The sequence below is a fragment of the Camelina sativa genome, chromosome 20 (assembly GCF_000633955.1).
Source record: "Camelina sativa cultivar DH55 chromosome 20, Cs, whole genome shotgun sequence".
Classification (NCBI taxonomy): Eukaryota; Viridiplantae; Streptophyta; class Magnoliopsida; order Brassicales; family Brassicaceae; genus Camelina; species Camelina sativa.
Window position 1 is genome coordinate 5,013,152 of NC_025704.1, and position 27,984 is coordinate 5,041,135.

General features: G+C 36.9%; 4 protein-coding genes and 1 long non-coding RNA gene across 7 annotated transcripts; 2 read left to right on the plus strand and 3 right to left on the minus strand.

Moving 5' to 3' along the window:
- On the plus strand, positions 7,176-12,831 carry LOC104769384 (protein EMBRYONIC FLOWER 1-like). 3 transcript variants are annotated; one of them, XM_019242547.1, is made up of 8 exons: positions 7,176-7,515; positions 8,444-8,617; positions 8,811-9,001; positions 9,096-9,215; positions 9,292-9,354; positions 9,441-10,654; positions 10,841-12,463; positions 12,744-12,831. In XM_019242547.1, the coding sequence occupies exons 2-7, from the start codon at positions 8,523-8,525 to the stop codon at positions 12,386-12,388; spliced, it is 3,231 nt and encodes a 1,076-aa protein (XP_019098092.1). In that variant the 5' UTR covers positions 7,176-7,515; positions 8,444-8,522; the 3' UTR covers positions 12,389-12,463; positions 12,744-12,831. The 3 variants fall into 3 exon arrangements, with proteins under 3 accessions (XP_019098092.1, XP_019098090.1, XP_019098091.1); XM_019242545.1 differs by having other exon boundaries at positions 7,177-7,515; positions 9,438-10,654; XM_019242546.1 differs by having other exon boundaries at positions 7,177-7,515; positions 8,450-8,617; positions 9,438-10,654.
- LOC104769386 (L-gulonolactone oxidase 3) lies at positions 14,963-17,256 on the minus strand. The gene is made up of 3 exons (XM_010493585.2): positions 16,430-17,256; positions 16,090-16,345; positions 14,963-15,994 (listed from the first exon to the last, which is right to left on the minus strand). Exons 1-3 carry the CDS (start codon positions 17,114-17,116, stop codon positions 15,168-15,170), a joined length of 1,770 nt encoding a protein of 589 aa, XP_010491887.1. The 5' UTR covers positions 17,117-17,256; the 3' UTR covers positions 14,963-15,167.
- LOC104769387 lies at positions 20,445-21,666 on the minus strand. The gene has a single exon (XM_010493586.2). It carries the CDS (start codon positions 21,618-21,620, stop codon positions 20,679-20,681), a length of 942 nt encoding a protein of 313 aa, XP_010491888.1. The 5' UTR covers positions 21,621-21,666; the 3' UTR covers positions 20,445-20,678.
- On the minus strand, positions 21,941-27,634 carry LOC104769388 (ER membrane protein complex subunit 1-like). The gene is made up of 12 exons (XM_010493587.1): positions 27,415-27,634; positions 26,939-27,066; positions 26,537-26,599; positions 26,317-26,438; positions 26,048-26,163; positions 24,462-25,266; positions 23,612-24,331; positions 23,197-23,418; positions 23,021-23,116; positions 22,743-22,937; positions 22,546-22,659; positions 21,941-22,457 (listed from the first exon to the last, which is right to left on the minus strand). The coding sequence occupies exons 1-12, from the start codon at positions 27,507-27,509 to the stop codon at positions 22,197-22,199; spliced, it is 2,937 nt and encodes a 978-aa protein (XP_010491889.1). The 5' UTR covers positions 27,510-27,634; the 3' UTR covers positions 21,941-22,196.
- LOC109131401 lies at positions 24,589-25,708 on the plus strand. The gene is made up of 2 exons (XR_002037040.1): positions 24,589-24,770; positions 25,437-25,708. It is a non-coding gene; the product is annotated as an uncharacterized LOC109131401 (long non-coding RNA).

The window sequence follows — 27,984 nt, forward strand, 5'->3', positions numbered from 1 at the left end:
TCTATTATTAGTGACAGCATGCCCGCGGGTCCAGACTAATATTAGTGTATTACTACCAAGTAAGGGTGGTCACTTATTCTGTCCTACGATAACAGTTATATATCTTTTAAAAACCACCAAATTTGTTGGGTTTTTAGTAAAAACCTATTATCCAGAAAATATTGTAATATGCTTTTAATCATATACTAGATTAGGACCCGTGCTAAAGCACGGGTTAAAATTTCTTTTATTTATATTATAATTTTAGAATAAAATATAATTTATATGATTGTTTTTAAAAGTTTATTTAGATAAAAAGTTATGCAATAAAATCATATGCTAAATATGATGGCTTGAAAAAACACCTATTTTGTAAGTTTTATATTATTAATTTTGTAATTTTGCGTATGAGAAATAGTTATGTTTGTTGTTTGTTTTTATTTTAATTTTTGAACATGTTTGGTGAAAGTGTTTTAAAATGACTCTTGCTTAGGGCATCCTTAATGGGAGAACTTTTTTTTGTGTTCTTAGATTAAATATATAGTGAAAATAATGTAAGATCAGTTGTTAAGATCATAGGTAAAAAAAATGGGGGAACTAATTTTGATGTTCTTAGAATAAAGATATAGTGAAATTTTTATGAAACAAAAAATATATTTCATACATAAAGCTTCAAGAATCTGATTTTATTTCATACATAAATTCAAAATACAATACCATATAACCCTCTCTTTTTGAAGGTTCTCTCTTCCATTGTTACAATCTTCTTTTATTTCATACAAATCCGAAACCCTTTGATCTCCCTGTTTCTCTGTCTGTGATCACTCTCACTGCAACAACCAAACATAATCAAAACCTGTGAATTTAAGGCTCTCTACGATGGATAAAAGGAGAGAGTAGCATTACCATCCACAAGCTCCCCAAAAGAAGCAAATGCATCCTGAAGCTTTTCATTTGTTGTGAGTCTAGATAGACCTATTCACCAAAGATACAAGAGTACATGTAATGAGAACATTTTTGATCTTCAGGCCTAGAGGAGTCTAATAAAGCAAACAAATACATTTCAAGGTAATCTTCTGAAAATCATAGTTAAGAGACACAAACTGCAGAATCAGTTTATAGCAATCTGCAGGAACAACTAAGTGTAGTACAAAAACTAAAGCAGGCTTGTGGTCATTCCCTTTAAAGCGCATATACCAACCAAGTATAGCTTTAGAAAGGAAACAAGATTGCAATAGCACTATTAGCTAGATCAATTCCCGTCTCTATTCTGCCATTATCAAACTTAAAAGTAACAAACTACGCTAATACTATATAAAAAATGTCTTGATGATTCTGTTCAAGTTTCAAACAAGTTAGTAATAAACCAAAAAAAAATGCAATTCCAAGCTACAACGACAATCTATATAAATAGTAAAGGAGGATATCTTCTTTGCAAGATGGCTCAGTGGAGACACAAATCAAATTCGGATCATCACTCACTACTAATAGTATTAACGGAGCATTAGCGGAGGATTCGAGGATTTGTTTGGTTTAAAATTGTTAAAGTTTCGATTAATTAAAACCGTTAATTGACAGATAATCTAAACCCTATACCATGTTACGAAACCCAAACCTAATTCAATTTTGCCCTAAATCGATGAAACATCCGACAAACAATGATTGAAAGGGGAAACGACGGGACTACCTCTATATCGCCGGAGATGATCTATGCCAGACAAAGGAGACGACTAGACAATGGGTCGGCTAGAAGATTTCGACTAAACCATCAAATCGCCGGAGATATCAATCGATATAAGATGAGAAGTTAGCAAAGATCGGTTCCTCGGAAAACCTTAGCAAAGATCGATTTCACCATGCAATAGCTCTCGATTTGGGTGGTTTAGACGGAAGATTTTGGTGTTTCTACGGCGAGGATGAAGGAAAGGAAGCTGTCGCCGTTTTCTCTCTTTCGTCGCAAACCCTAGTCTCGATTTGGAAGAGATACAGAAATGAAATAATTTTGGGTCTTCCGCAAAAAAACGCAGCGTATCACGTGGTGACACGTTCATGAGAACTGGGCTTCAAACTGATCTACATGTAGACCCAAAAAATCGATCTAAGTCCACTATTCATTATTTTTATATTTTAAACGGGCTTGGAACACCCCAACTGATCCCCGTTAATGATGGCCTTAGGTAAGATTTTATTTTCAACTGCACAATAAGATCTCGGAAATCACGATTAAGTGTGATAAATTGCCAAGATTTTATTCCTTTTTACGCTTAACAATATATATTTTGTAACAATATATGGAATACTAAAGATTTTATTTTGAAAATTATATAAATCATTGGAATATTCTCTTTAAGAAGATTATTTGGGATATTCTTAAGTGTATTTATATAGCCCACGGATTGACCAAATTAATCTCTAACTTTTTTTGTAACCAACCTATATTTAATCTATAACCTATTTTATAACTTATAAAAATTATATAGTCTACGAAAAAAGTTGTGTACTTCCGTTTTATTATATAGGGGATTTTTTTTATTCTCTAGGTCCCCATCATGCATTTTATTGATAAAAAGGTTATAACTTCTATAACAATTCAAAATCGCAAAATCTTTAATGAAGCTTAATTGTGGGAATATAAAGTTACGGTAGTTTTTTAAAATGAGTATAGTATCATAGTGTATTTCTCTTTATAGGATTCTAGCTCGTTTTTCTTTGTTCCGGATGTAATTTTTTTTTTTTATGTTTGGACTGTCATGGAATGATATTTTAATAACTTGTGGTTAAAAGAAATGCTATATAAAATTTTAGTATTTAAAAATATAAATGTATATGAATTATTGGAGGTAAGATATATTTCAATCAATGTAGTTCGAATTTAGTGAATTTCTCTTTTTCAATTTTTGTAGTCGTGGTAAAATAATATTATAAACAAGATCTTAAAATTTATGACTATATCATAACTTTAAAGCATTCTCTCTTGATAATTTTCTTTTAGTATTAAACATATTGCACACCCATAGAACACGAACACAAGCGTGAGTTCCCATGTTTTGGTGATGGATTTTGGTGGAAAGTTGAAGTTAATAGATATCATCGTGGTCATGAGGGTTTACGTGGCCACCATAATTACGACCTAATAATATATCTTACAGCTTTAGTTATATAAAGGTATATATACGTACGTAAACAAACACACACATGCATGCATTATCATTATATATGCATCTAAAAACTAATATAATGATTAGCGAAACAAAAGCTGAGATGAGATTGTAATTCATGAAATTTTCAAACTCCTTACGATTGATCATACACAAAATCCTTTAACGTGGCTCATGACAGTGACTTCCACAAAAGATTTATAACCCTGCAACGCATGCATCCCTCTTCTCTTCTTCGTTTTTTGTTCTTCGTTTCTTTTTTAAGAAAGCATAATTAATTAGGGGATTGTGTCTTACATATTAGAAAAAATGTTGTCTGTCGGAATCCATTATCAATAGTTCTCTTGGTTAAGTGAAATACTATTGAGGTTCTATTATTTCTTTCCGCTTGTTTCTATGCATGCTTACACATGTTTGTGTTTTTTTCTTCATTTGAAATCACAATCTTTAGCATCTATAATCAAAAATAACTGGTTAAATATCTTCAACACAATAATCCAAACACAAACGAATGTTTCTTATAAAACAAAATGCAATTAAGCCACAGTCCTCATTTTCGAAGGGTATAACCTTTCACAAACAACAACAGTAAAAATATTATTAATTAGAGGTTGGCCATGAGTTAAGTACTTAACAGATTAAACAGCGATGAATTTATAGATATACAAACAGATTAAATGTTTGGACGGTCGAGAACCAAACAGATCGCTGATAAGTGTTTCGTCGAGGAGCTAACACATCTCAACATAGTGAACCGTACGCAAGTGTATACCTGCGTGCATAAACGTATCACCCCATTATGATTGTTTTCTCGAATGCTTATAAGGAATTTTAATGGCCCACAAACACAAAGAATGCGTGTATAATTAAATACGAATTGCCAATATCTGAATAGTCTTATATGGCCCACGAAGCAAATCAACAGGCAAATATTACCACTCTTTACTTGATTAATGAGCTTTTTAAGTCTGCTTCTTCAGTTCTTCTATATATATATAGTATCTGCCTATATGGTGTGCTCACCCTAAGCTGAAGAAACTTAATCTTACCGTCTAACACTTTTTTATAATTAAGAAATCTCAGATATATTATTGTTTTGGATCTAGAATCAGTCGTTGATAATACATGTCAAAACATATATAAATCATATATTCATTAGTATTCTAATTTATTTCCCTAATAAAATAAACCTCTATAGTCAATCAAGTGAGCTTAATTTCTTCACAGAATGTATCGAATACTTTTGTAGAAAAAAAAAAAAAAACTCTCGACAAGTCGTTTATGAGTCAGTCGTATATAATAGATGCATTGATCAATCTTTCTATCAGAGAACTAAGGTGTTAAACAAATGAGATAAGTTATCGTCTAATAGATGTATCAAACATTAAGCTAATTAATCACGATTGTGTTTTGCAACTAAAGATTTGAGTTCAAGTATTTTGTGAATGGGGGATCAAATAAAACTCAAAGGTATCAGTAACATATATATACATAATGGGTGATACACATAGATGCATGTAAACGAGTATATAAACATAAATATACATAGGTATAAACAGATATGATCATATGATGATGTTGGGGTGTGTGTAAGAAGTAAAAATCCAAGGGTTAAAAAGGGGAGAGATAGAGAGAGAGGAGAGAGAGAAGGTTTGATGTGGTTGTCGAGATGCTAACAGAGAGGCACATGCAAAGCTTAAATGATGGTATCGCTGGTGGCCAAAGCATCTCCTTAAAGCTGTCCTTTTTCATCTTAAGTCCTCTTTTTTTATTTCCCCTTTGCTACCGCTTCTCTCTCTCTATATAAGTTGTATGTAATTTTATAAGTTTTTTTTTTTAATACGTATCAACTTGTGTAGTTGTGCACGTATGCATACCTAAAAGTGTATCAATTAATTAATTAATTAATTATAGATTTAATCTCTTTTTCTCGAGTTACAAATACGTTTGAAGATAATATTCAGAAAAAATAATATGAATCTTGATTTAATACGGTGGAGCTCAAACGTTTGGTTGGTTGAAGATAGGTTCTGGCGTTCTGCCCTTAAATTATCTAAAGAAGAGATAAGATCATCACGAATATGTGCTCAATTCCTTTTCCATAAAGTTGGGTAATAAATTATGAATATTTAGCTAGAAAATTTCAGAGTGGGCGTATGTATATATATTGTTGAATTTTTGTGATAAACGTAACTAATGCATCCAAAATTTCAAAATGGACCATTAACACGTCTTGGCATCACAATTTGTCAAACCCGTAATTAATTGCGTCGAACAAGAAAAAAACTAATCTTATGTGGCAGAAGTAAATCACATAGTATATGGCAGTGGGAAGAAAAAGGAGATTAATTTTTTCACCCAAAATAGACTAAAGTAACAAACCTAAATTTTTCTGGAAAGAATTGGGTTATTAAAAAACCTCGAAGCCGACAAAAAACTAAGCGAATAATAAATAAAAACCCAATTTACCGAAGAAAGAATATTATAAAAAAAATACAGGAACAAGGAGAGAGAGAGAAATGTGTTATAAAGGGATAAAGCCCACTAAAGGTCATCACTCATCTAACTGTATACTACTATTATTTTCTTCGAGGAAATTTATTTACCTGATCTAGTATTTTATTTTCACCAAGGTTTGTATAAATTTACCCGATATACTAGATTTAACACAACTTAATGATACTTATATTTTAATACTTAATTCCAGAAATATATATATATATATATATATGTGTATCAATACGTTGATATCTAAAGGAAAAGAAAACATTAGATACGTCATGAAAAAGAGAGAGCCAGATCGATTTGTATATGATTATGTGATTGAATTTGATTAACAAAGTAGAGTCAACATCCAATTAAGTGCTTTTATATAAATAATATCGAATATGCAAAAGGTCTAAAGAGAAAAACAAAGTTTGTTTGTGTTAAAACTTTGCTTACATCATAGGTATCCCATTAGGTTGGTGTACCATGTGATGATACTTGTACCACCGAAAAAACAGAAATCATATATTAAACAAACACATCCCCCTCTATATAGATCTTTTGAATAAAAAATAATAATATATATAATAATAATTAGGGGTTTACCATATAGATCTTTTGAATAGAAAATAGATAGGTTTTATGTGAACCAAAACTTTTTATACTTTTTTTTTACTGTGGTAAACTTTGGAAAGGAAGGAGGAGGGAAAAAGAGTGCTAGGGTTAATATATATTATTATACATTTAATGAGGAGGAAATGGGCTCATCTAGGGTAACATCACCTACCCATACAAATTTTATCATGCTTTTAGGGCTCTTTTTTTTTTTTTTGTTGCCTTCAACTTGGTCCCGCGTCTTCCCCACTACTCGTACTCTCTCTTCACTCTCGTGAACCACACGCTCCAATATCTCTCCATCGTCCGTGCCGACGCGTCCACGGACGAAACGTGCCCACACGCGAGATAAAAACAAAACGCCGTGGTATTCACGCGCTCCTAGGGTTTTGAGGACACAAGTGAAAAAAATAGGTTTGTGATAAGAACCGCACATTACGGACACGTGTGCTTTTCTCATTGGGTTCTTGTGCCTCCCCATCCTCTATCACACAAACAAATAAATTAAAAAATTTTAAAAATGGATTTCTTTCCTAAAATAAAGAAAACAATGAAAATCTTTCACTTAATCCTTGTTGTTTAATATTTGGGATATGTTACCCTAATCCAGCCTGTTTTTATTTAATGTGTTTAGATATTTTTCCTTCACTATAGCATACCAAAAAAATAAAAATTTCTTTCTTTCTTTAATAACTATCTAAACAAATACAGATACAGATACAAAATACGTGTACACAAATGTTAAAGTAAAGATACGTAACCTTGTTTCGTGTAATTGGATATAGGCAGACCAGATGGTGACATGGCATTGTCATGCTCCATATATGAGTTGTTCCTTCTAAAAAATTAAAGAAAAATACACAATAAATTAATATAAAATATATTTTAATGAAATAAAACCCTTATATCGACGTGAAAGAGAAAAAAAAAAACCCTCATTTCAAGGATAAGAGAGCTTCCTCACTTTCTCTCTCTTTGTTTCTCCAACAGTTCTCTCTCTCTCTACAAAGCCAAAAAAAAAAATTAAAGTCCTCCCCTTTCTCTCTCTCTCTCTCTCTCTCCCCCCTTTCGTCTTAGGGTTTCTGGAAAAATCGCAGTCAAATTCTACTCATCTCACGACGAATCGATCCTCGAAACTCATCTAATCTTCTTATCCATAACCTTATCAATCTCCCGATATAGTTTTTTCCCCTTGCCGCTTAAGATCGAGCTCGAATCTCGTATCCACCCCCTTTTACTTTTTTTTCCCCTAATTTCTGGTCGGATTTTAAACCAGGTGCGTGTTTCCGACATGAATCTTTCGATTTAAGGTTTCAGTTTAGGTTTTGATCTTTGTTTGGTCTGAGATTTGTTGTGTCTGACTTAAAAGAGAGCTGACTTCGTGTCTCTTTTTTTTTATAAGCTTCACTGTTCATTTATACGTCTCGCGTCTTCTGCTGAAACTCGCTGTTCTTCTTACCCCCTTTTTTTTTTTTTTTTTTTTTTTTTTTTCTTTTCACGGACTATTCACGTGCCGATAGATCTGGCCCGTATTAATTGGGTGGGTCTTTGGGTTTACTCTTTTGTTAATCAAAATCACATGCCGTTAATTTTAAGTGTTTTTATTTATCTGTTAATTCCGTTCTTAATTTTCGATTTTAAACCCTAAATTACGCTGATTTAATTATAATTTCACCTTTCTTTGGGTTTTGTTTTCTGAGATTATACTGAATCGGGTCTCATCTTCTTTAATTTTTTATTTTTTTTGGTTGGCTGTAGATAAAAGGTGAAAGCTTTGGGTTTTTTTTTTTGTCTGAAAAAACCCTAAATTTAGGTCGTGTTTAGATTTAGGTTTACATGTTACGATTAATTTTTGTTTTAGTTATTAATGAAATGGGATGCTAGTAATGAATCTCGTTCTTGATTTTATGTAGAGACCTTTAGGGTTTTGAAATTTTGTTTCTTTGCCGTGACATTGTGGAGTTTGATGTTGGTTATGAATGTTATTTTATGTGGGATATTCTTGGAATATGCTTGAACATTATGTTATCAATTAGTTATCTTTATTGCTTGATTATAATCAGAGTTATATCTGGTGTCGTACATTTGGAAAGTTAAAGACTTTTGTCTTGATATGCAACAATAATGTGATTATCAACCACAGTTATACTGTGTGATATATGTTTCGTGATGCTAAGAAATGTTTTTGTGTGTTGCTTTTGTAGCTCTAGTTGCGGAGAGAGTGTCATGGTGCATAGAAGTTAATCATCACTGAGGCTTATAATTTATCTTCAAGCAAATCAAATGGGATCCTCCATTAAGATCAATTCAATATCCATAGATCTTGCAGGTGCTGCCAACGAGATTGATAAGGTGAAATGTGATCATTTCTCAATACGGTGAGCATAATTTGTTAACCTTATGCATTATCAACCATCCTTGTTAGGTTGATCAGTTTGTATGTGTGTTAAGTTCTATATGATGTTCATTTCCAAATGCATATATATAGTACTATAGTAGCAAGGTACAAGTATATATATACATGCTTACATGACATGAATATTGAGTTTTTGTTCTTCTTGATTAATGCAGTGCATTCGTAGCTGAAACCCGTGAGAGAGACCATAGAAAATGTTGGCCGTTTTCAGAAGAGAGCATTAGTTTGGTGGACCAACAAAACTATGCTCTTCCTTCTTTATCTGTGCCAAAGTTTAGATGGTGGCATTGTATGAGCTGTATCAAAGATATAGATGCTGATGGAACAAAAGTAACTGGACCTAATGGTATATAAAATCACATTTCCAATACTGTTTTTATGTTTCTATAGACGTATATATACTTGTCTACTTGAACTTAATGCAACTGAGTTGTTTCCAGATTGTGGACTGCATTCAAACTCAAGAGCTATTGGAAACTCTTCGGTTGTTTCAAGTAAAAACAAGTTGAATCCGTTAACTATCATTGATCAAGAGAAAGAAAGGAAGACTGATATTGCAGGTCTGCATTTGCTGGTGTTTAGTTTCATATTTCATAGCAACGTGAATTAATCGTTTTGTGTTATCATTTATTTCAGGTAATGCTGGTGAGGAGAATTTGGATGTAAACTGTGAAAGAACTCAGAAGGATGATCAGACAGGTATAGTTTTCTCTGCTCTAGCCACACTTACATGTATGCACATAAAGCGGAGTAACTAATTTCTAAAAGCTCATCAACTGCAGCAGCTACTACGTTTCTCAAGAAAGGTCGTGGTCGACCAACGGATGCTTCTACTGTTAGGAGCAAGAGTAGAAAGCTCGCGAGTCCAGAGCAGGTAGGCAACAAGAAGTCTAAAGAAAAGGCTAACAAACAAGTTGTGGATCAGGCTGTGACAACTTTCGGATCATCTGAAATTGCTGGTGTGGTTGAAGATACACCTCCCAAGGCAACCAAGAATAATAAAGGTATCCGTGGTGGTCTGTTGGAATGCGATAACGGGTCATCAGAGAGTATAAATCTTGCTATGAGTGGGCTGCAGCGTAGGAAATCACGCAAGGTTCGTCTACTCAGTGAGTTGCTTGGTAATACCAAAACCAGTGGTGGTGGTGGTAGTAGTAATGTCAGAAAAGAAGAGTCTGCTTTCAAAAAGGAATCGGTTAGAGGTAGAAAAAGAAAGCTGGTACCTGAAAACAATTACGTCAGCCGGATATTAAGTACAAACGGTGCCACCTCTGAGAATGCCTCTAAAAGTTGTGACTCTGATCAAGGTAAAAGTGAATCAACTGATAGTGGGTTTGAGAGAACTCCAATTAAGGGTAAGCAGAGAAACAGAAGATTTCAGGTTGTTGACGAGTTTGTTCCGCCAGTTCCTTGTGAATCTGCACAAGAGGGTGTTAAGGAGCATGATGCAGATCCCAGTAAGAGATCAACTCCTGTGCACTCTTTATTCACTGGAAAAGATTCGGTTCCTTGTCCTCCAGGTACTCAGAGAACAGAGAAGAAGCTCGCCAAGAAGAAGACAAAGAAGCCCGTAACTGATAATGGGAAGAGCACCCTCATCAGTTTTAATACCGGCATTGATGGAAACCAAACTGGTCCTCCAATAAACACAGTTTCCCACACTCGAGATTTATTGAATGAGAAGAGTTTATTTGACAACCGTTTGGCATCAGAAGGGTATTTCAGAAAATATATCCCTCAGCCTAATGATAAGCCGGTCACTTCTTTGCATTTGCAAGATAATGATCATGTCAGGTTAAGAGATGCGGAACCAAACTGTCTTCGAGACTTTAGTTCCTCTTCTAAATCCAGCACAGGTGAATGGTTGAGAACTGGAGCAGATGTTGTTGACTTCAGAAGCAACAATAGCAATACAAATAGATCGTCTTTCTCGAACTTTAAGCTAAGATACGCCCCTTCGTCTGCTGAAGTTGCGGATGTTTCCCGTGTGTTGCAAAAGGTACAAGCTTTTCATCTATTCCAATTGCTGTTATATATGTAAATCTCTGTATTACAGTTTGTGAGTGCACATTTGAGCGTCAAAATTCTCATTCTGTTTTCCAACTTGCACCTATTGTTGTTTATTCCAAACTGGTGTGCTTCAGTGATTGGATGAGGATAATAACGGGATTGATTTACTTGGCAGGATGCTTCTGGTGCAGACAGAAAGGGGAAGACTGTTATGGTCCAAGAACATCAGGGAGCAGCCAGAAGCCAGAGCCACGATAGAAAGGAGACTACGACTGAAGAGCAAAACGATGATATTCCAATGGAGATAGTGGAGCTCATGGCCAAAAACCAGTACGAGAGGTGTCTTCCCGATAAAGAAGAAGACGTTAGCAACAAACAGCCATCTCAAGAAACGGCACACAAATCCAAGAATGCTCTGCTGATTGATCTCAATGAAACCTATGATAACGGGATCTCACTCGAGGACAACAACAACACATCAAGACCACCAAAACCGTGTGGTAGCAGTGCAAGGAGGGAAGAACATTTTCCTATGGGAAAACAACAGCAAAACTCTCATGACTTTTTCCCAATAAGTCAGCCTTATGTGCCTTCTCCGTTTGGGATCTTTCCTCCCACACAAGAAAACCGAGCCAGCTCCATCCGGTTCTCTGGTCACAACTGTCAGTGGCTTGGGAATTCACCAACTGTGGCTACTCAGAACCCTTCTCCATCCTCATTTCGGGTATTACGTGCTTGTGATACGTGCCAGAGTGTTCCTAATTCTCATCCAATATGGCCATCTTCCATGATACCACCACAGAGTCATCATAAGCCAGTTTCTTTCAATATGGATCAGTCAGCAAAGCCTGGTATGCTTTCACAAGCAGCCAACAATGAAAATACATGGAACCTCAACTTTGTTGCTGCCAATGGGAAGCAAAAATGTGGGACTAATTCAGAACTCTCATTTGGCTGTAAACATGCTGCTGGGGTTAGTAGTAGTAGTAGTAGGCCAATAGATAACTTTACTAGTGAAAGCTCTATACCGGCATTGCATCTACTCAGCCTTATGGATCCTCGTCTGAGGTCAACCACTCCCGCTGACCAACACGGAAACACTAAATTTACTAAAAGACATTTTCCGCCAGTCAACAACCAGTCAAAGGAGTTTATAGAGCTTCAAACAGGGGACTCCAGTAAGACAGCCTACTCAACTAAGCAGTTACCTTTTGATTTTTACAACAAGAGATTCGCACAAGACTCCTCTTCCAGAAAGAGTTTCCCCATCATACCACCTCTTGGTACGTCTTCATTTTCTTTTCAAAATGCTCAGCCTTCATGGAGTCCTCATCATCAAGAGAAGAAAGCCAAGAGAAAAGACACGTTTGCTGCTCCGGGGGTCTACAATAATACTAATGAAAAGGCGGCGTTTGCGAGCAGCAACGACCAAGCGAAGTTCCAGCTTCTAGGGGCATCGAACTCAATGATGCTTCCTTTGAAATATCACATGACGGATAAAGAAAAGAAACAAAAGAGAAAAGCAGAGAGCTTGAATAATGCCTCTGCGTGGCCGGTCAAGAATTCTGGAACCATTGTGTGCAGCGTCAATAGAAACCCTGCTGATTTCACCATTCCTGAACCTGGTAATGTTTACATGTTAACGGCTCAGAATCTTAAGGTCCGAAAACGCACAACCTTCAAGAAGAAACCAAGCTTTCTAGAAGAAACCAAGCTTATGTAAGCAGGATGCAATGAAGCAGACCAAGAATCCTGGAAAATGCTTAAAAGATATAGGGCGTGGGAGAGATTTGTGCAGGTATGTTGCTAGGACTACCTGCTTTCTATTTATTTAGTATTCGAATTTAATTGAAAATCATTGACTTGAGAAAACTAGCTTCGTTGAATTTTAGTGCTGGAAGCAGGTTATAATACTATCTGCACCTTACCTTGTGTTTCTCCATTAGTCAGAACTTAAGGACCTGATTTATGTTTAGTTAGGTATTAGAACAGAGTTTCATCAATCTCTTCATCATATTTTTTTTTTTTGTGTCTCCGTTTCTAACAAAATAGGTTTCTTTCTACTCAATGTGAAACAGATACTGAGGCAGAGGGATTGGATACAAAGAGAGAGAGAGAGAGAGAGAGAGAGAGAGAGAGAGAGAGAGAGAGAGAGAGAGAGAGAGAGAGAGAGAGAGAGAGAGAGAGAGAGAGAGAGAGAGAGAGAGAGAGAGAGAGAGAGAGAGAGAGAGAGAGAGAGAGAGAGAGAGAGAGAGAGAGAGAGAGAGAGAGAGAGAGAGAGAGAGAGAGAGAGAGAGAGAGAGAGAGAGAGAGAGAGAGAGAGAGAGAGAGAGAGAGAGAGAGAGAGAGAGAGAGAGAGAGAGAGAGAGAGAGAGAGAGAGAGAGAGAGAGAGAGAGAGAGAGAGAGAGAGAGAGAGAGAGAGAGAGAGAGAGAGAGAGAGAGAGAGAGAGAGAGAGAGAGAGAGAGAGAGAGAGAGAGAGAGAGAGAGAGAGAGAGAGAGAGAGAGAGAGAGAGAGAGAGAGAGAGAGAGAGAGAGAGAGAGAGAGAGAGAGAGAGAGAGAGAGAGAGAGAGAGAGAGAGAGAGAGAGAGAGAGAGAGAGAGAGAGAGAGAGAGAGAGAGAGAGAGAGAGAGAGAGAGAGAGAGAGAGAGAGAGAGAGAGAGAGAGAGAGAGAGAGAGAGAGAGAGAGAGAGAGAGAGAGAGAGAGAGAGAGAGAGAGAGAGAGAGAGAGAGAGAGAGAGAGAGAGAGACTGAAAACATTCCTATTGAGAAATCAAAAATAAGTCAGACAAGAAGCAGTAAACTGCAAATCTTCCTCCTGTTCCTCAAAACTCGTTTCTTATGTTTTGTTCAAGCATACAGTACTTGGGTAAACTCAGCGTGTGTATATATTTAAGTTACTGTACTACCCCCTGAATAGGCCTTTGTTGTTTTTTTTAATTGGGGATACCAGATACCTTTTTGTTTCGTTATATAATTATGTAGTCTTTATTTAAACCGGTGTGTTTGTTATTCGTTGTGTTGAAATGTTACTATCAGACAAAGCAACTTCTCCAAACTCAAGAGGAAAACCTAAGAGAAACCCTCTTAACTGTTCATCTATCTTTAAACAAAAATTAACTTTTAATATTGTGTAAAATAATTCTCCAATTTGAAAAAAAAAATAATTCTGCAAAATAACTTTCTTGACATTAAAAAAGCTAAGAGGAAATGTTTATTGTTACTTTTCAACATTTTAATATCCTTTTTAAGACTGTTGATCATATAACAACTCTGAGTTTGCATTTGGCTGACTTGCGACCCGAGTAAAGGATAGTTTTATCATAGGAGAAAGGGATGATGTGAGCGTGAGATTGAAGTGTTGGCAGATTGGGGAGAATTTTTCGGTCTAGTAGGAGAGAGGAGACATATATGGTTCTTGAAGGAGAATTAAAACCGAGGGTGAGGAGCAAGTAAAGAAAAGAAAAGATGGTGAGATTCCAAATCTAATTAAGCAAAGATAGCTACTGGTTTGTAGGATATCCTAAGAAAACGCATTTAGTGGATCTAAAAACTAGAGAGTGGGATTAACAAACACAGTAAAAAAAAAAAAAAAAAAATCCTTAGACAATTATATGAGATGGGCAGACGAGCTAAAATATATTTCATTGTCAGTAGAGGAAAGGGGATAAGATGTTGAATAAGTGGACCTCCATAAGAAGTGCCTCTACCCCAAGAGGGAATTAGGTAGTTGAGCTTGATAGAAAAGAGCTCAAATTAACCTCAAAAAAGGTTGCACGTCCATTTTGTTAGGACGTGTAAATATATGGAAAACGAGGCATTCAAATGCCTTGGGCCGCGATAATATTTGAAGAACGGTGCGGAGATTATTGTATTCACCAATATTGTAGAAAGCTTTGATTGTTTTCTGAAACTGGTTTTGAATGAAGTGACAGAGGTGTAACAAGTCATTTCATTTTTTTAGTTCAATCATTTATGATTGAATCCCATTCTTTTAGGTCAGTCGTCATAATGTCATATATTGCATGGGGTTACTAGGCTTTAATACCACATTAATTGGTAAAACTAAATCGACGGGCTTGAAAGTGTATTGATTACATATCGATAACATGAGAATACTGAGAACTTTTTCCACTATATGTACAAGATTATAAAGACCTTCCTATCCGATCGGGTAAACGAAGGGATCCAGCAGCGGGAGCAACATGATTTTTTTGTTCGGACAACGCCACAACGGTTTGAAACGTGTCATAATCCACGGATAATTTTATTTTAAAAAAAAAAATCCAATTGCAAATACTTTGAAAGAATCAAATATGGATAAGAAAATTTATTTCCGGACAAATAGCATACATAATATATCCCAAAAATTAAGGATATCCAAGATCCTAGTAAAACATTTATATTCCTTTGGATACACTCATGAGTATATGAAGAATAATTTATTCTGTCTCTTTATCATTTTGTCACCGGATGATATAATTTAAACATAAAAACTCAAGCTACGTCACTTGAACTTGCGCTGGAGAGTATCTGCAAACCCTAGCTTGTGTATAAACAAGACCTTGTCTACAAAAGTAACCTTTGGAAGGGCTACAATGTCTGTCTTCTGAACACACACAATTCCCTTCAAGGGCACATCCGTCGTACTTGGGACCTTCTATTCCAAACAGAATCTCATCAGACCATTCACTTGAAAACATCTTCGTAGGATCTAACTTGTTCTTCACTTCCAAGAATTTGTCAAAGTTAGGTCCACACTTTTGCTTCACCCCAAAGAAACCCACTTTCCTATTCTTTCCCCAATGCGGCTTCGCCCCGTGTTTGACAAACGCCATCTGCTCCATCTCCTCCATCACATCTTCGTTCAACCTTGGGGTCAACTCATCATCCGCTCGGTAATAGTTAAAGTCAACAACCACAGAATCCTCTGTCTGGCCAAGATAAGCACTAGAGCCCTTGATGAAACGTATGAGGATACCGTTATAGATATCAATCCCGCATAGTCTTTCTGGTTCCAAGTCTCGTAGCTTCTTCACATCAAGGAGGAAGTCTCTAAACCTGGCAACCGTAAATATAGCCGTCGTTTCATAGAAGGAAAGACCGTTATACCTCGGGTCCCATGCACAAGCGACGTCAATTCTAATCGAAGACGAGTAAAGGCAAGACCCGGAACACTGAATCTTGCCTTGCCTCCCAATAACCGGATACCCGGTAAAGAGTAAACCATTGTTCTTAAGACCATTCCCAGTTAGTTTCTTGTAGGCCAAAGTCGTATCCGCCGTGGTGCATTTTCCTTTCTCGTTCTTGCTAGATTCAAGCGCCTTCTCTACAAACATTTTCAAATCCAAAATTTAGATTCTTAAACATCTAACAAAACCAGACTAAACCGGGAATGGTAGGAGTCGTCTACTAAGTACTAACCTAATGCTCGAACCCCTTTAGAGATCAAGATAGGATTAGACTGAAATCCAGTGAAATCGTTGACTCCGTTGCCGGAGACATTGACCGGTGATCGGATATCGTAACGGTAAACCGCAGTTTTCCTAGAAGGATACCAAGTTATGTCTCCGAATTCGAATTGTTTGCCATGCTCCATAAAAATGTCTTCGAGTGCTACGTCAGATGTGAAATTATACGTCATACTTCTCTTGAATGCTTTCTCTATTGAAAGCTTAACCTACAAAAGATTAAACATACAAAACAAAACGAAATTAAAAAAATAACAATTTTAAAGAGAAAAGGTAACGGCGTTAAGTTATACCTTAGAGATAACTCCTAAAACACCCAACGATACTTTAACGGCGTCAAGAAGCTTATCATCTCTCCCTTCCTCGAGTTTAACAACCTTGGCGAAACCTTCAGATGAATTCGCCGGAACCACAAGGCTGATTCCGACAACATGGTCATGAACCGAACCACCTCGTCCCGACCACGAGCTTCCGTGAGATCCAGTACTAATGAGCCCACCGATACTAACTCCTTCCCAATACGGCGACGTACCGATGCTAAACCCGGCTCCTTCAACTTTATCGATCAGCTCTCTCAACGAGACTCCAGAATCAGCCGTAACCGTTAACCGGTCCGGTTCAATCTCGATAACCGAATTATACTTCGACGTACTGATTAGCATTGCGTCTGAACCGGAAGGACAAGCGAGTTTTGGTATGGTGTGAGAGAATCTGGTGACGGTTTTGACTTTGAGATGGTGCTCAGCCGCGTAAGCCACGGCTTTACGAAGCTCATCCTCCGTTGTTGGATACGTGACGTTAGCCGCGTGGCATGTTTTGCGGTCGGGCCATGTGCCGTACGCGTTGAAGACGGTGCAACCGGTTTGGTCGCATCGAACCGGTGGTTGTGGTGGTACGGATTGAACGGTCCATATAGTGAAGAAGAAGAAAGATAGAAGAAATGAAAAATAAAGAAGGGTATGTGAACAGTAACGCATCATGATTTATGTTTTATCTCTTGGATCTCTCTGGTTTTGGTTTTTGGTTTTGGAGGTTTATGCTTTACTTATGTATATATGAGTTTTTTTTGTTGAAGATGGAAAACATTGCTTTGAAGCAAATAAATATTGCCGGATCTTTATTGTATATAATCATCTTCTCAATTTAGTGTGACATATCATTTATTTTTAAGTAGCAGCTGATTTTATTCGAAGATGGTAAAGAATTAAAAGTTTAGTATAAATCTAAGATCTGGTCAAAACCTAAAGTGATAGAAAATATTGTAGGTTTAAATATGAAATACCCACTAAGTAAATCATCATTCATACATATTAAGAAAAAATATATTCAATGGGACTAAAATAGAGAAAAGGTGGAAATTGACAAAATAATTGATCTGACAAAAAAGTACAAAAGGAAAAGCGAGTTGTGTTTGGTTTTAAAGCGGTGATAAAATGATTGATGCGTATAATTGATTAACAAATAGTTTATACTAATTGAAAGAAAATATACTCCATCCAACATTGATTATAGATAGTTAATGGATAATAAAAATGCTTAATATCAGCTTCAGCTGAATAAAATCGATGAATTTTAGTTTACTTCATCAAATTTATATAGTACGTATATATCGTGAATAATATCGAGAAAATAATCGATTTACGTAGAGATAATTATATATAAATTTTTAACTGTTTAAGCATGTGAGTGAGGGCTATTATGATTAGTTGATTACTTTGCCTTGACATTGGTGATTAGTTTATTCAGTAAGTGGTGGAAGTTATATACTCCATCTGTCCCACGAAAAATTGATATTTTGGAATATTTTTTTTATTCCACAAACATTGATGTTTTGTAAATTTCAATAAGTAATCATTGAAAATATTTAAAATTTTGAATTGTTATTGGTTTAAAATTAAATAATATCTTTTTAGTCAAAAAAAAAGATATATTTAAACTTAGTAATTATTGTTTTTTTAAAATGTGTAAAAACTTATAAACAAGTATAAGTTTAATCCAATAATATTTTTTTAGTTGGTTAGGCTTCGACAATGGGCACAGTACCATTATTATCATAGAGTAAACGGCAAACAAACTCTCTAAGGTCATTGGTTCCCCTGGCCAACCGATACTTATAACAAAAGATGTTCTGGTGGAAACAAAACCCTCATGCCAATTGCCAATCCAGTCCAGCTTTTGTAGGACCGATTATAAAGTTTTGAAAAAAGTTGGTCAGTACTTGGCCTGGCTCATCATATATATTAAACCCCTATTTAATTTAACGGTTAGTTGTGAACTGATCTCCACAGCCAAAGTATATGACGGATCTAAAAGTTATAAATCAAATTTGAGTTTTGTCTCATAAACGCAGCAAGTCGGATTTTTAATCTAATTGAATTAACTTTTTCAAATTAGGAATTTTTTTATTTCCTTTCTTTCTTTATGCAGTATGTTTTTTGTTTTGGAGTTTAATATAATCTCAGACCAATATTTTTTTTTAAGTTTGAGAAATATTTGTTTGTGATAAAATTACGTATATATGAAATTCGAACATATATAGTTTTAAAATAAACTTTTCATAGTTTCATATATAACTATTCAATAATTGGGGCTGGAGTTTGAGTCGTGCAAACATACATGAATTAGTTATGTTTAGATAATCCAAGAGTCATACGTTGTTTCGATGTTATAAAGTCTTACGTAAAGTGCTACATTTTCGTAAGGAGAAAGAAGTATACTTAGGATATGCGATGATTTTTAATTCCTTGTGTTTACTGGTTAATTACTAATAAGTCTCTTTACTAGCTCGTTGAACGATGCTAGTGATTAGTGAACCATTAACTTATCTGTTGTCTGTTGAGTGATACTAATTCTTCTTAATTATTCTATATATATATATATATATGTTTATGACCCAAACAAAAATTAGAAAGACCGTTGTGTTACAGCCAAACGTGAGGTCAGTATGTATGGTTATGAACGTGAGGTCAGTATGTATGGTTATGGTATCTATAGGCTATAGTAGCACCTTTTGTAGCACCTTTTTGATCAGTATATATAGACGATATATAGTAGCACCGTATTATGGTTTGGATTGGATCGACTGATTTCGTTTGTGAGTTTGTCTTAATTGTACGATTAGGGTCATTAGGCTAAAGTAATAGTATTTATTTGGTTATTAATTAATATACTGATCATGCTTCTAGATAAGATCATGATTATTTTTTCATGCTTAAAAGACAATTTTGAAGAAAACCTAGATCATTATGTTGTTATTTATACTATCGCGCGTGGTTAATTAATTTGTAGATTTAACACGTATTAATTATGTTTATATACCAATGCGTGAACACAAAGTTCAAACAATATTGGTATATATGCCAGCTCAGCTGGTGTTATTTCTTATTGAACAATATGTTCGTTTATAGCAACCCTGATCTTAATAATATTCAGTGCATAAATTATATAGAGTTCATATTATAAGCATTTAACATTTTGATATATTGATTTTTGAGTAGTTCGACTTGCAATATACAGGCAATACATATAAGAAATCTATAAACTTATACTTCTAGTATAGTGCATGTTAGTATCAGAGTTTCTATGAAATGACATCGCAATGTTCCAGTGTCGATGGAGGTGCCTGATCTCAACTGTAAATAGAGACCACCTCACATGTTAATGCAAATAGTTAAGTCGGAAAAAGACCAATCCATGAACATGCAAGAACACATGAGTTTTCGTATTTCTACTAAAATATATTATTATTATAGGATTGATATCAGAAGTTAGAAGAAAAGTAAAGTAATATGTATAGATGACATGTACCAATTTACTCATTGTCAAATCATTCATGAGTTGAGAACCCACAAAGTTAAACATTAGATCAAAATTCAATTATTTGATACAAGTAAAAAATTTACTGTCGGTTTTAGAATGTCATACGGCTCGAAACAGATTTTTTTAAAAATGACTATTTCGAGAAAATGTGTCTATAGATCCTGTACTTCGAAAGTTGCAAATAATTAACCTAAAGCTATCTATATAAAAGGTGTCAAAATTATTCATTGTGAATTAATTTGTTGAGTTGATTATTAAACTTCAAAAACCTTAAAAAACTCAACTCAAAAAGTCAAAACCAATCATATAAAAACCACTTTCATCAGACCAAAATCACATATTCACATACATACTTAAAAGTTAAAATGACATCTCTACCGTGAGAAGCTAACCTAGGATTGTATAATTAATGAATCTTGTGTCGTTAAAACCAGTTCGTTGTTAACAGTCAAATATGTCTTTCGAGGGTAAAAATTTATTCCCACAGTAAAACCTAAAAATTTCGACATAGTTTATATAAATCTATTAATTAAAAGGGAACTATATAATTGTAACATATTTTATATACACATAGATAGGGGAGAGAGTAGACAGAGAGCGAAGGCCCACACATCTTTAAACAAAAGAACAACAAGCCCGTGACCCCCAAAAACTAGCTTTCAGATTATTATTATTTTTTCTTCATCTGACATATTAAATCTCAACCGTTAGATATCATTTTCTTCATGTCCCATTCTGACTCAGATCCAACCGTCCATATTCCTCCAGTGTCTTCAATAGTTGGGTCCCTTTTCTTCTCCCTCTCGCTGTACACTCTCCTCCTTCAAGCGCCAACGCCACCGCCCGAGCCACCTCTTCCGCCGGCGCCACCGCTATCTCCTCCCCTGAATCATCTCCTCCTCCTTTCCCGTATACCACCGAGAGTATGCTTATTGCGTATTCTCTTCCTCTCCCTGCCAATCTCGCCATCACCGCCACCATCGCCGGCACCGTCATCGCGTGAGCTCTAACCTCCGCCGCTCCTTCCTTCGTCGTGCACATGAGCTCTAACGCCGCTAAAGCGCGTTCCACCGCTGAGATCTCTAGTCCCGCCGCGGTTTCCACCACCGCTCGAGCGGCTCCAGCCTCGACCGCCACGTGGCGGTTTCCTTCGGCGAGGCAGAGCGCGAGGAGGATCTTGGTGACGTATTTGGCCGTTACGATCTTGTTGTTGCTGCGAAGACAAGAGACGAGGCCTCGCATGAGACCCGGTGGACAAGTCGGATCAGAAGGCGGGTCGGGTACGACGACTCGCTCGAGTAGCTGTAGAGCGAGGAGCTTATCGGATTCGGAGACGGATGTGAGGTGAAGCTCAGCGATCTGGAATGTTTCTTGGAGAGTGGTTGTTACCGGAAGAGGCGGCGGTGGAGGTGGTGGAGGAAGAGAAGGAGCGGTGGAGGGAGTTTGGTCGAGGTGATGAGGGAAACGCCATTGAGTGAAGCTTTGAGAAGTTGAGGTTGAGGAAGAGGAAGATGAGGATGGGGTGGTTGTTGGTTTACGGCGAGGTTGCTGCTGGTGAGGAGATGTGGGACTTAGGACGGACTGTGTGCAGCGGCGGAAGAAGCCACAAGAGAAGAGAGGACGCGGCGGCGCGTGGGGTTTCGGTTTTTGGTTTGCTTTCATCATCGCTCACTAGAAGAGAGTTCTCAAGTGAAGTTGGAGTGCAGTGAAAGAGTTGTCTTTTTTAAAGAGGAGGAAGAAAATAATTGATTCGCACCAAATTTGTCAGGCGTTACACTTGTATTCTCCCTAAGATTTATTTACTCGCACATTATTAAACCATTTAATAATATTTATTATAATCACATGTGTGTGTATGTGCTATGGTCCCATGAGAATTACGAAGTCACGATTTTGACGAGGGTTCCAATCTACAGGTTTGTTTCATTGGATCAATCATTATCTTAAGACATGGATAAAATGCAGATTGATTTGGGTCTTGAACATGGAAATTTAAACAGAGGCTTTCTATAAACTTTTGAATACACAAAGGTTCAGCGCAACTCTAGAATGTGAGAAAAGGTCACAAAGCAAGAGTCTGCAAAGTACTCATATTCCAAAGCCTATAACATCAGGATTTAAGTTAAGCGAGCCAATGGTTTTTCTCTACGAGTGCCAAAAATGGTTCGTAAACATTCTACAACTGTGAAAGAAAAAAAAAAAAAAAAAAGAGGAAGGCTTTAAAACCTTTTAAAGATCCAATCACCTCCATTTCTCGCTTAATTCTTTCTTCTCTGAAAGGGCCCAAGTGATGTAGATGGCTGCAACCAGCACTACAATCGTTATCAGTAGAAGCGCGTAGCTGAAATCGTCGGTCAGCGAGTCGTATGTCTTTGAAGGAGCAAGCCTTGTGTAGAAGAGATCCACTCCATACGCAAAGACGTGTGTTGTTGACTCTAGCTTGGACGGAGCTGTTACTATGCCTCTTAAACCTTCTACTCTGTGGGAGTGTGTCACGTACGACTGAAATATGACAGGTGCATTAGATTACCAAACCAGGGGGAACTGTCTCTAGTCATAACAAAAATAAGGAAAATGGGTTGGAATGAACCTGAGGAATGATGGGTAATGAATCCGTGAGAGGGATGATTCCTTCTTCTTTTTCAGCTTGAGACGGGTTAAGTGTCCGGCGTGGATCCACAAATCGTTTATCAAGTGCCAATATCTAATCATATATTGAAACAGTTTTTGAGTATCAGTTTTCAATCCATGGAGGTGTCTAATATACGAGAAGATATATATACAAACCTGATCCCCGATGGTACCAATGAGAAGCTGCTTTGATGTGATACCCTTTGCTGTGGATGTCACCGCAATGGTTTTCACCGACTGAGCAAAGAAGTATGACTGTGACTTTGTAAACACCTCTGGTCTAGAGTATGAAGTGATTGGTGCTGTTAGATTGTGCTTTCCCAGAATTAGTTTCCAGACATTTTTGTTCTCCTGCAAATAAAATTAATAACGTTTCACACAGTGCGAACACTCAATCAACTGAAAATTTTTTTTTGTGAACTATGAAGTCATACCGCCCTAGACTGATCATAGATCTCAACGACCGTCACTTCGTACTTGTGAGCTCGAAGATTGAAATAGTGGTAAACAACCCAATTCTCACTAAACACCTGAAAACAATTTGAAGGCTAAGAAAGTTGCATTGAATCTGTGACAAAGAGAAATGAGATGAAATTGCATGAGGACTTACTGCATGAACCGGCCCTTGACAGCCTTGATGTGACAAACGGTGCAGTATCCGTCCTGTGATGGTGTCAATAAGGTATACTACAAGTGATGACTCCTCCGGTGTAACTGAGCCAATCTCACCAGCACCTTTTGGTGAAACGGTGGCCACAAACAGTAAGTTTTTAGATACGTATTTATACAACAGGTCTTGATCTGTGTTGACTTTGGCTTGTGTGTGAACAACCTGGAATGAAAAATCGTATGCAAGTCAGATTTTAAAAAACAAACAGTTACTGAGCTTCCATTCTAGTGTTTTGGATTAACTACTCGCAAGAAACACCTACTCTCAAGATGAAACACAGCAATCTGTGTATATGTTTTGAGTAAAATACGAACAAGTATTAAAGAAGCATTGATTGAGAAACCATGATTTATACCTCATTAGATTTTCGTGTTAGTGTCGAAATAATTTTCTCTGATTCCGAAGGAAACACAACAGTCCAAAGTTCTCTGGTTGTAAAGCAGTACTCATCAGCAGTCTCACCAGAGCAACTGCTCTTCATTACGTGTCCTCTGATAATACCATCATCTGCCTCAACAGTGTACCAATATATATTTTGAAACTCGCGTTGAAAGATGCTGAGAGCCTCTGAAGTTTTCGGATACAAGTGGACGTGACCAACAGTATCAGCTATTAGATGTAAACGTTGTTCGGTTGAGTCGGTAAATGGAAGCGGCAAAACTTGCACAACAGAGTGACCAATATCTGAAGAGGTAATCTCCTTTCCCGTGTACACATCTACAAATGAAAGTACACCAGGCGCACTTGAATCTGATCCGCACCTGCCAACTACAAGCACAGAAGGATTTTTGTCCATGGCGTGATGATGAGGGACCTGCCATTGGTACAAGCTAATGCCGTTTGGACGTTCACATGCTTGTGATTTTAGCAGCATGGACCAGACAATCCTCCCGTCTCCAGTGTGCAAAGCAAAAAGTTTTCCACCTCGAGTAAGTGCTAAGATTAGTTTCCGAAACCCATTATGGTCACGGGTCAGTTTGTTCTTTCCAGAACTCTTCACCCTCAATTCTTGAATTGCTACCACGTCCTCTGGGCTTGCTAGCAACAAGGATCCCTTAAGTTTTAGCACATGCCCCTACCAAAGATACAGAAAGTTAAATTGATTAGGGAGGGAAAACAACTAAAACACACCAAATACACAACGAAACAATACAAGTCTAGGGAAATTAAGAAAACGCAAGCAAGGCATTTAAGACCGTTCATACCTTAAGCCACTCAAAGAGAGTGTGTTCCACTTTTGCCACTGATACACCATCCTTTTCCACAGGGAGTTCTGCCGTTGTAACATCAGTCACTGAAGCCAGGCCTTCTTCCCTACTCCATACAATCGCCCCTTGTTGCAGTAACAAGAGTGAGTGATCTTCCATCACAATAAGGGCCCTAAACCCATTACTCCTGTCTGTCCTGATATAGTTGTTCATGAAAACTTTATGGACACGCCCCCTATGTTGGTCCATTTCAATGGTCTCTCTAAGCAATACATTATCCAATTCATTGACAAGTTTCACCATGAGGTGAATCTTGCTCCCTTCATGATGAACTGAAGCAAAGGCCTCCTGATCGTCTGCAACTGCAAGTGAATCACTCATGGCTGTTTCGTCAGATAATGAGTCTACCACCTCCAACTTTCCTTCGCCACCAACCTTCACAAATACAGTGCGTTTATTGACTTTTACAGCAAGCATATTGCTAAGAAGAGGTGATAAAATCTCAGCGTTTCCTGAATCCTCAACAAGATCTGAGATAGGGGTCTTCTGGAAGCTAATATCTCCATCTAAGAAGCCAATAGTAACCAAAATTGACTTGGTCGAATCAAGAACAACAACTTTATCGCTTGAAACTGATGAAATTTCGCCAGAGAATCCACCAGGGAACGCCATACTTTTTTGTGCCAGTACCTCTCCACTTTTGGAATCAATCTGATAAACAACAGCCTCAGATAAATTAACGAATCCCAGCACATAAATTACAGTACTTCCAAGAGGTTGAAGAACCCGCTGAACTTCAAACCTACAGGAGGCACCATAAAACACATAAAAAATATTACTAAACACCAAAAGCATTATAATATGCATGTCTGCACTCAAAGCAACCTCATTCAAATATAAAGTGAAGGCTGTCGTACCCTTCCGCTGTGAAATCCTTTTCCCACAGGACTTCACCATCTAANTCACCATGAGGTGAATCTTGCTCCCTTCATGATGAACTGAAGCAAAGGCCTCCTGATCGTCTGCAACTGCAAGTGAATCACTCATGGCTGTTTCGTCAGATAATGAGTCTACCACCTCCAACTTTCCTTCGCCACCAACCTTCACAAATACAGTGCGTTTATTGACTTTTACAGCAAGCATATTGCTAAGAAGAGGTGATAAAATCTCAGCGTTTCCTGAATCCTCAACAAGATCTGAGATAGGGGTCTTCTGGAAGCTAATATCTCCATCTAAGAAGCCAATAGTAACCAAAATTGACTTGGTCGAATCAAGAACAACAACTTTATCGCTTGAAACTGATGAAATTTCGCCAGAGAATCCACCAGGGAACGCCATACTTTTTTGTGCCAGTACCTCTCCACTTTTGGAATCAATCTGATAAACAACAGCCTCAGATAAATTAACGAATCCCAGCACATAAATTACAGTACTTCCAAGAGGTTGAAGAACCCGCTGAACTTCAAACCTACAGGAGGCACCATAAAACACATAAAAAATATTACTAAACACCAAAAGCATTATAATATGCATGTCTGCACTCAAAGCAACCTCATTCAAATATAAAGTGAAGGCTGTCGTACCCTTCCGCTGTGAAATCCTTTTCCCACAGGACTTCACCATCTAAAGCAGAAACAGCATGAAGGTACCCACCACCGAAAACAGTAATAGGGTAGTCCTTGTCAACCTTCAAATTTATCTGCAAGATAACTCTAGTTCATTAATAAGCAAACACAGAAATGACGATGCAACTAAGATTTCAGATAATATCATTCTTCGATGCCCTATAGATCAAAGTTGTTCTTTTTAAAGAAAATAGCAGAACTCCTACACTTGTATTATTATTACTTACAGGCACCGATAACAGTGACTTTGAATGGTGAGCACTATGCAGAGCTGTTTCCCACACCATTTGGCCATCAGGAAGGTTCCAGGCTCTTAGAGTACTTCCTTCTGATGAAAGAGTAATAACATCTGAAACAATTTGAAGCCAAGAAAATAGAGTTCAAGACTGTAGTACATTATTGTTGCAGGTCAAAACAAATATCTCATGTATTACAGATAATTCTTACATTTTCCCAAGGCAATACCAACCCCATCGATAGCGTCCTTTGTCCCGAGAACATGCCTCCAAACTGCAACAAATCAGAAAACAAAGTAAGAAACAAGGAGAAAGAAAAAAGAAAAAACACAGAGCCATGAAAATCATAGTGGAAGATACTTTCAAGATTGATAACATATACTCCCTCCGTTTCAAAATATAGGATGTTTTGGAGAAGTTTTTTATTTCATAATATAGGATGTTTTCAAATTTCAATGCAACTTTTAGATTAGTTTAGTATTTTCTATTATGCAGTATTGTTTCTGATTGGTTGAAATTGTTAAAAGTAAAGACTTCTTAATCTGCGTGTTTTGCTTAAAACATCCTATATTTTGAAACGGAGGGAGTATAAGAACATGAATATACTACTTACATATCTCTCCATGTCTGAGATCAAGTGAGGCAACAACATTCTCCTCGGTAGAGACGATAACACGCTTTCTCCCAGTCTTTTGAGTGTGGAATACTGCATGCTTCACTTTCCCAATGTAACGTTGGTGCCTACAACAATACAACAGTAACTCTCTATCAATTGAAAGCACTTCTATGTAGTAATATAAAAGCAGCTTAACCCGATCGCATCTCAAATATCACTAGTGTTGGAACCGGATCCTTCCATGAATCAGACTACAAACACAATTCTCTAGTTAATGAGATCTAAAAAAACACTAAATTACAAATTCGAGACCCACTGCGGATTGGATTTAATCAGATTGGCGAAAAGCTCTACTTAAGACTTCGAAATCGAAAACTTCCTAAGCGATGAAGCAGTAAGTAAACTTCGAAACTAATCTGCTTCAGAGATACGAATAGAGAGAGAGACTGAAGAAGAGAGGAGTTCATTATTACCAATCGGCGAGGCCGGCTTGATCTTCGTAAAGGGAGAAAGATACAATTGCAGATGATAAGAAGACGGGAAGGAGAAGAAAAACCCTAATCGCCATAGCTATGACGATTGCTGACTAAATCTACTATCCTCTGCAGATCTGGGCAGATGAAAGAGAGTTTTTTTTTGGTCTGGATGATTAAATCGTGGGAGGCTTTAACCAAAGCCAAAACAAGAAGGTCTTCTTCTTCTTCTACAGAACTAAAGCGAATATTTATTTATTTATTTTTTATTTTATTTTGTTGCTCTCATCTAGCCAATATATTAAATCCACGTATGACATGCAACCTTTATCATAAATAATGATTAAAAACAAACAATTACAACTATTATTACTTCCAAACCATATAAACAAATTTGTTAAATTTCTGAAGAAATATATCACCAATCTTTTTAATGTTCTTTTTACTACACTGATATGTTCGTGTCGTGTACTTGTGTATAGTTTACACACTGTTGACTTTAATTAAGAATGTAGTTCCGAATGGTTTGGTTAGCTGTAACTGTAAGAACTAACGGAGCAGAGCAGCGTG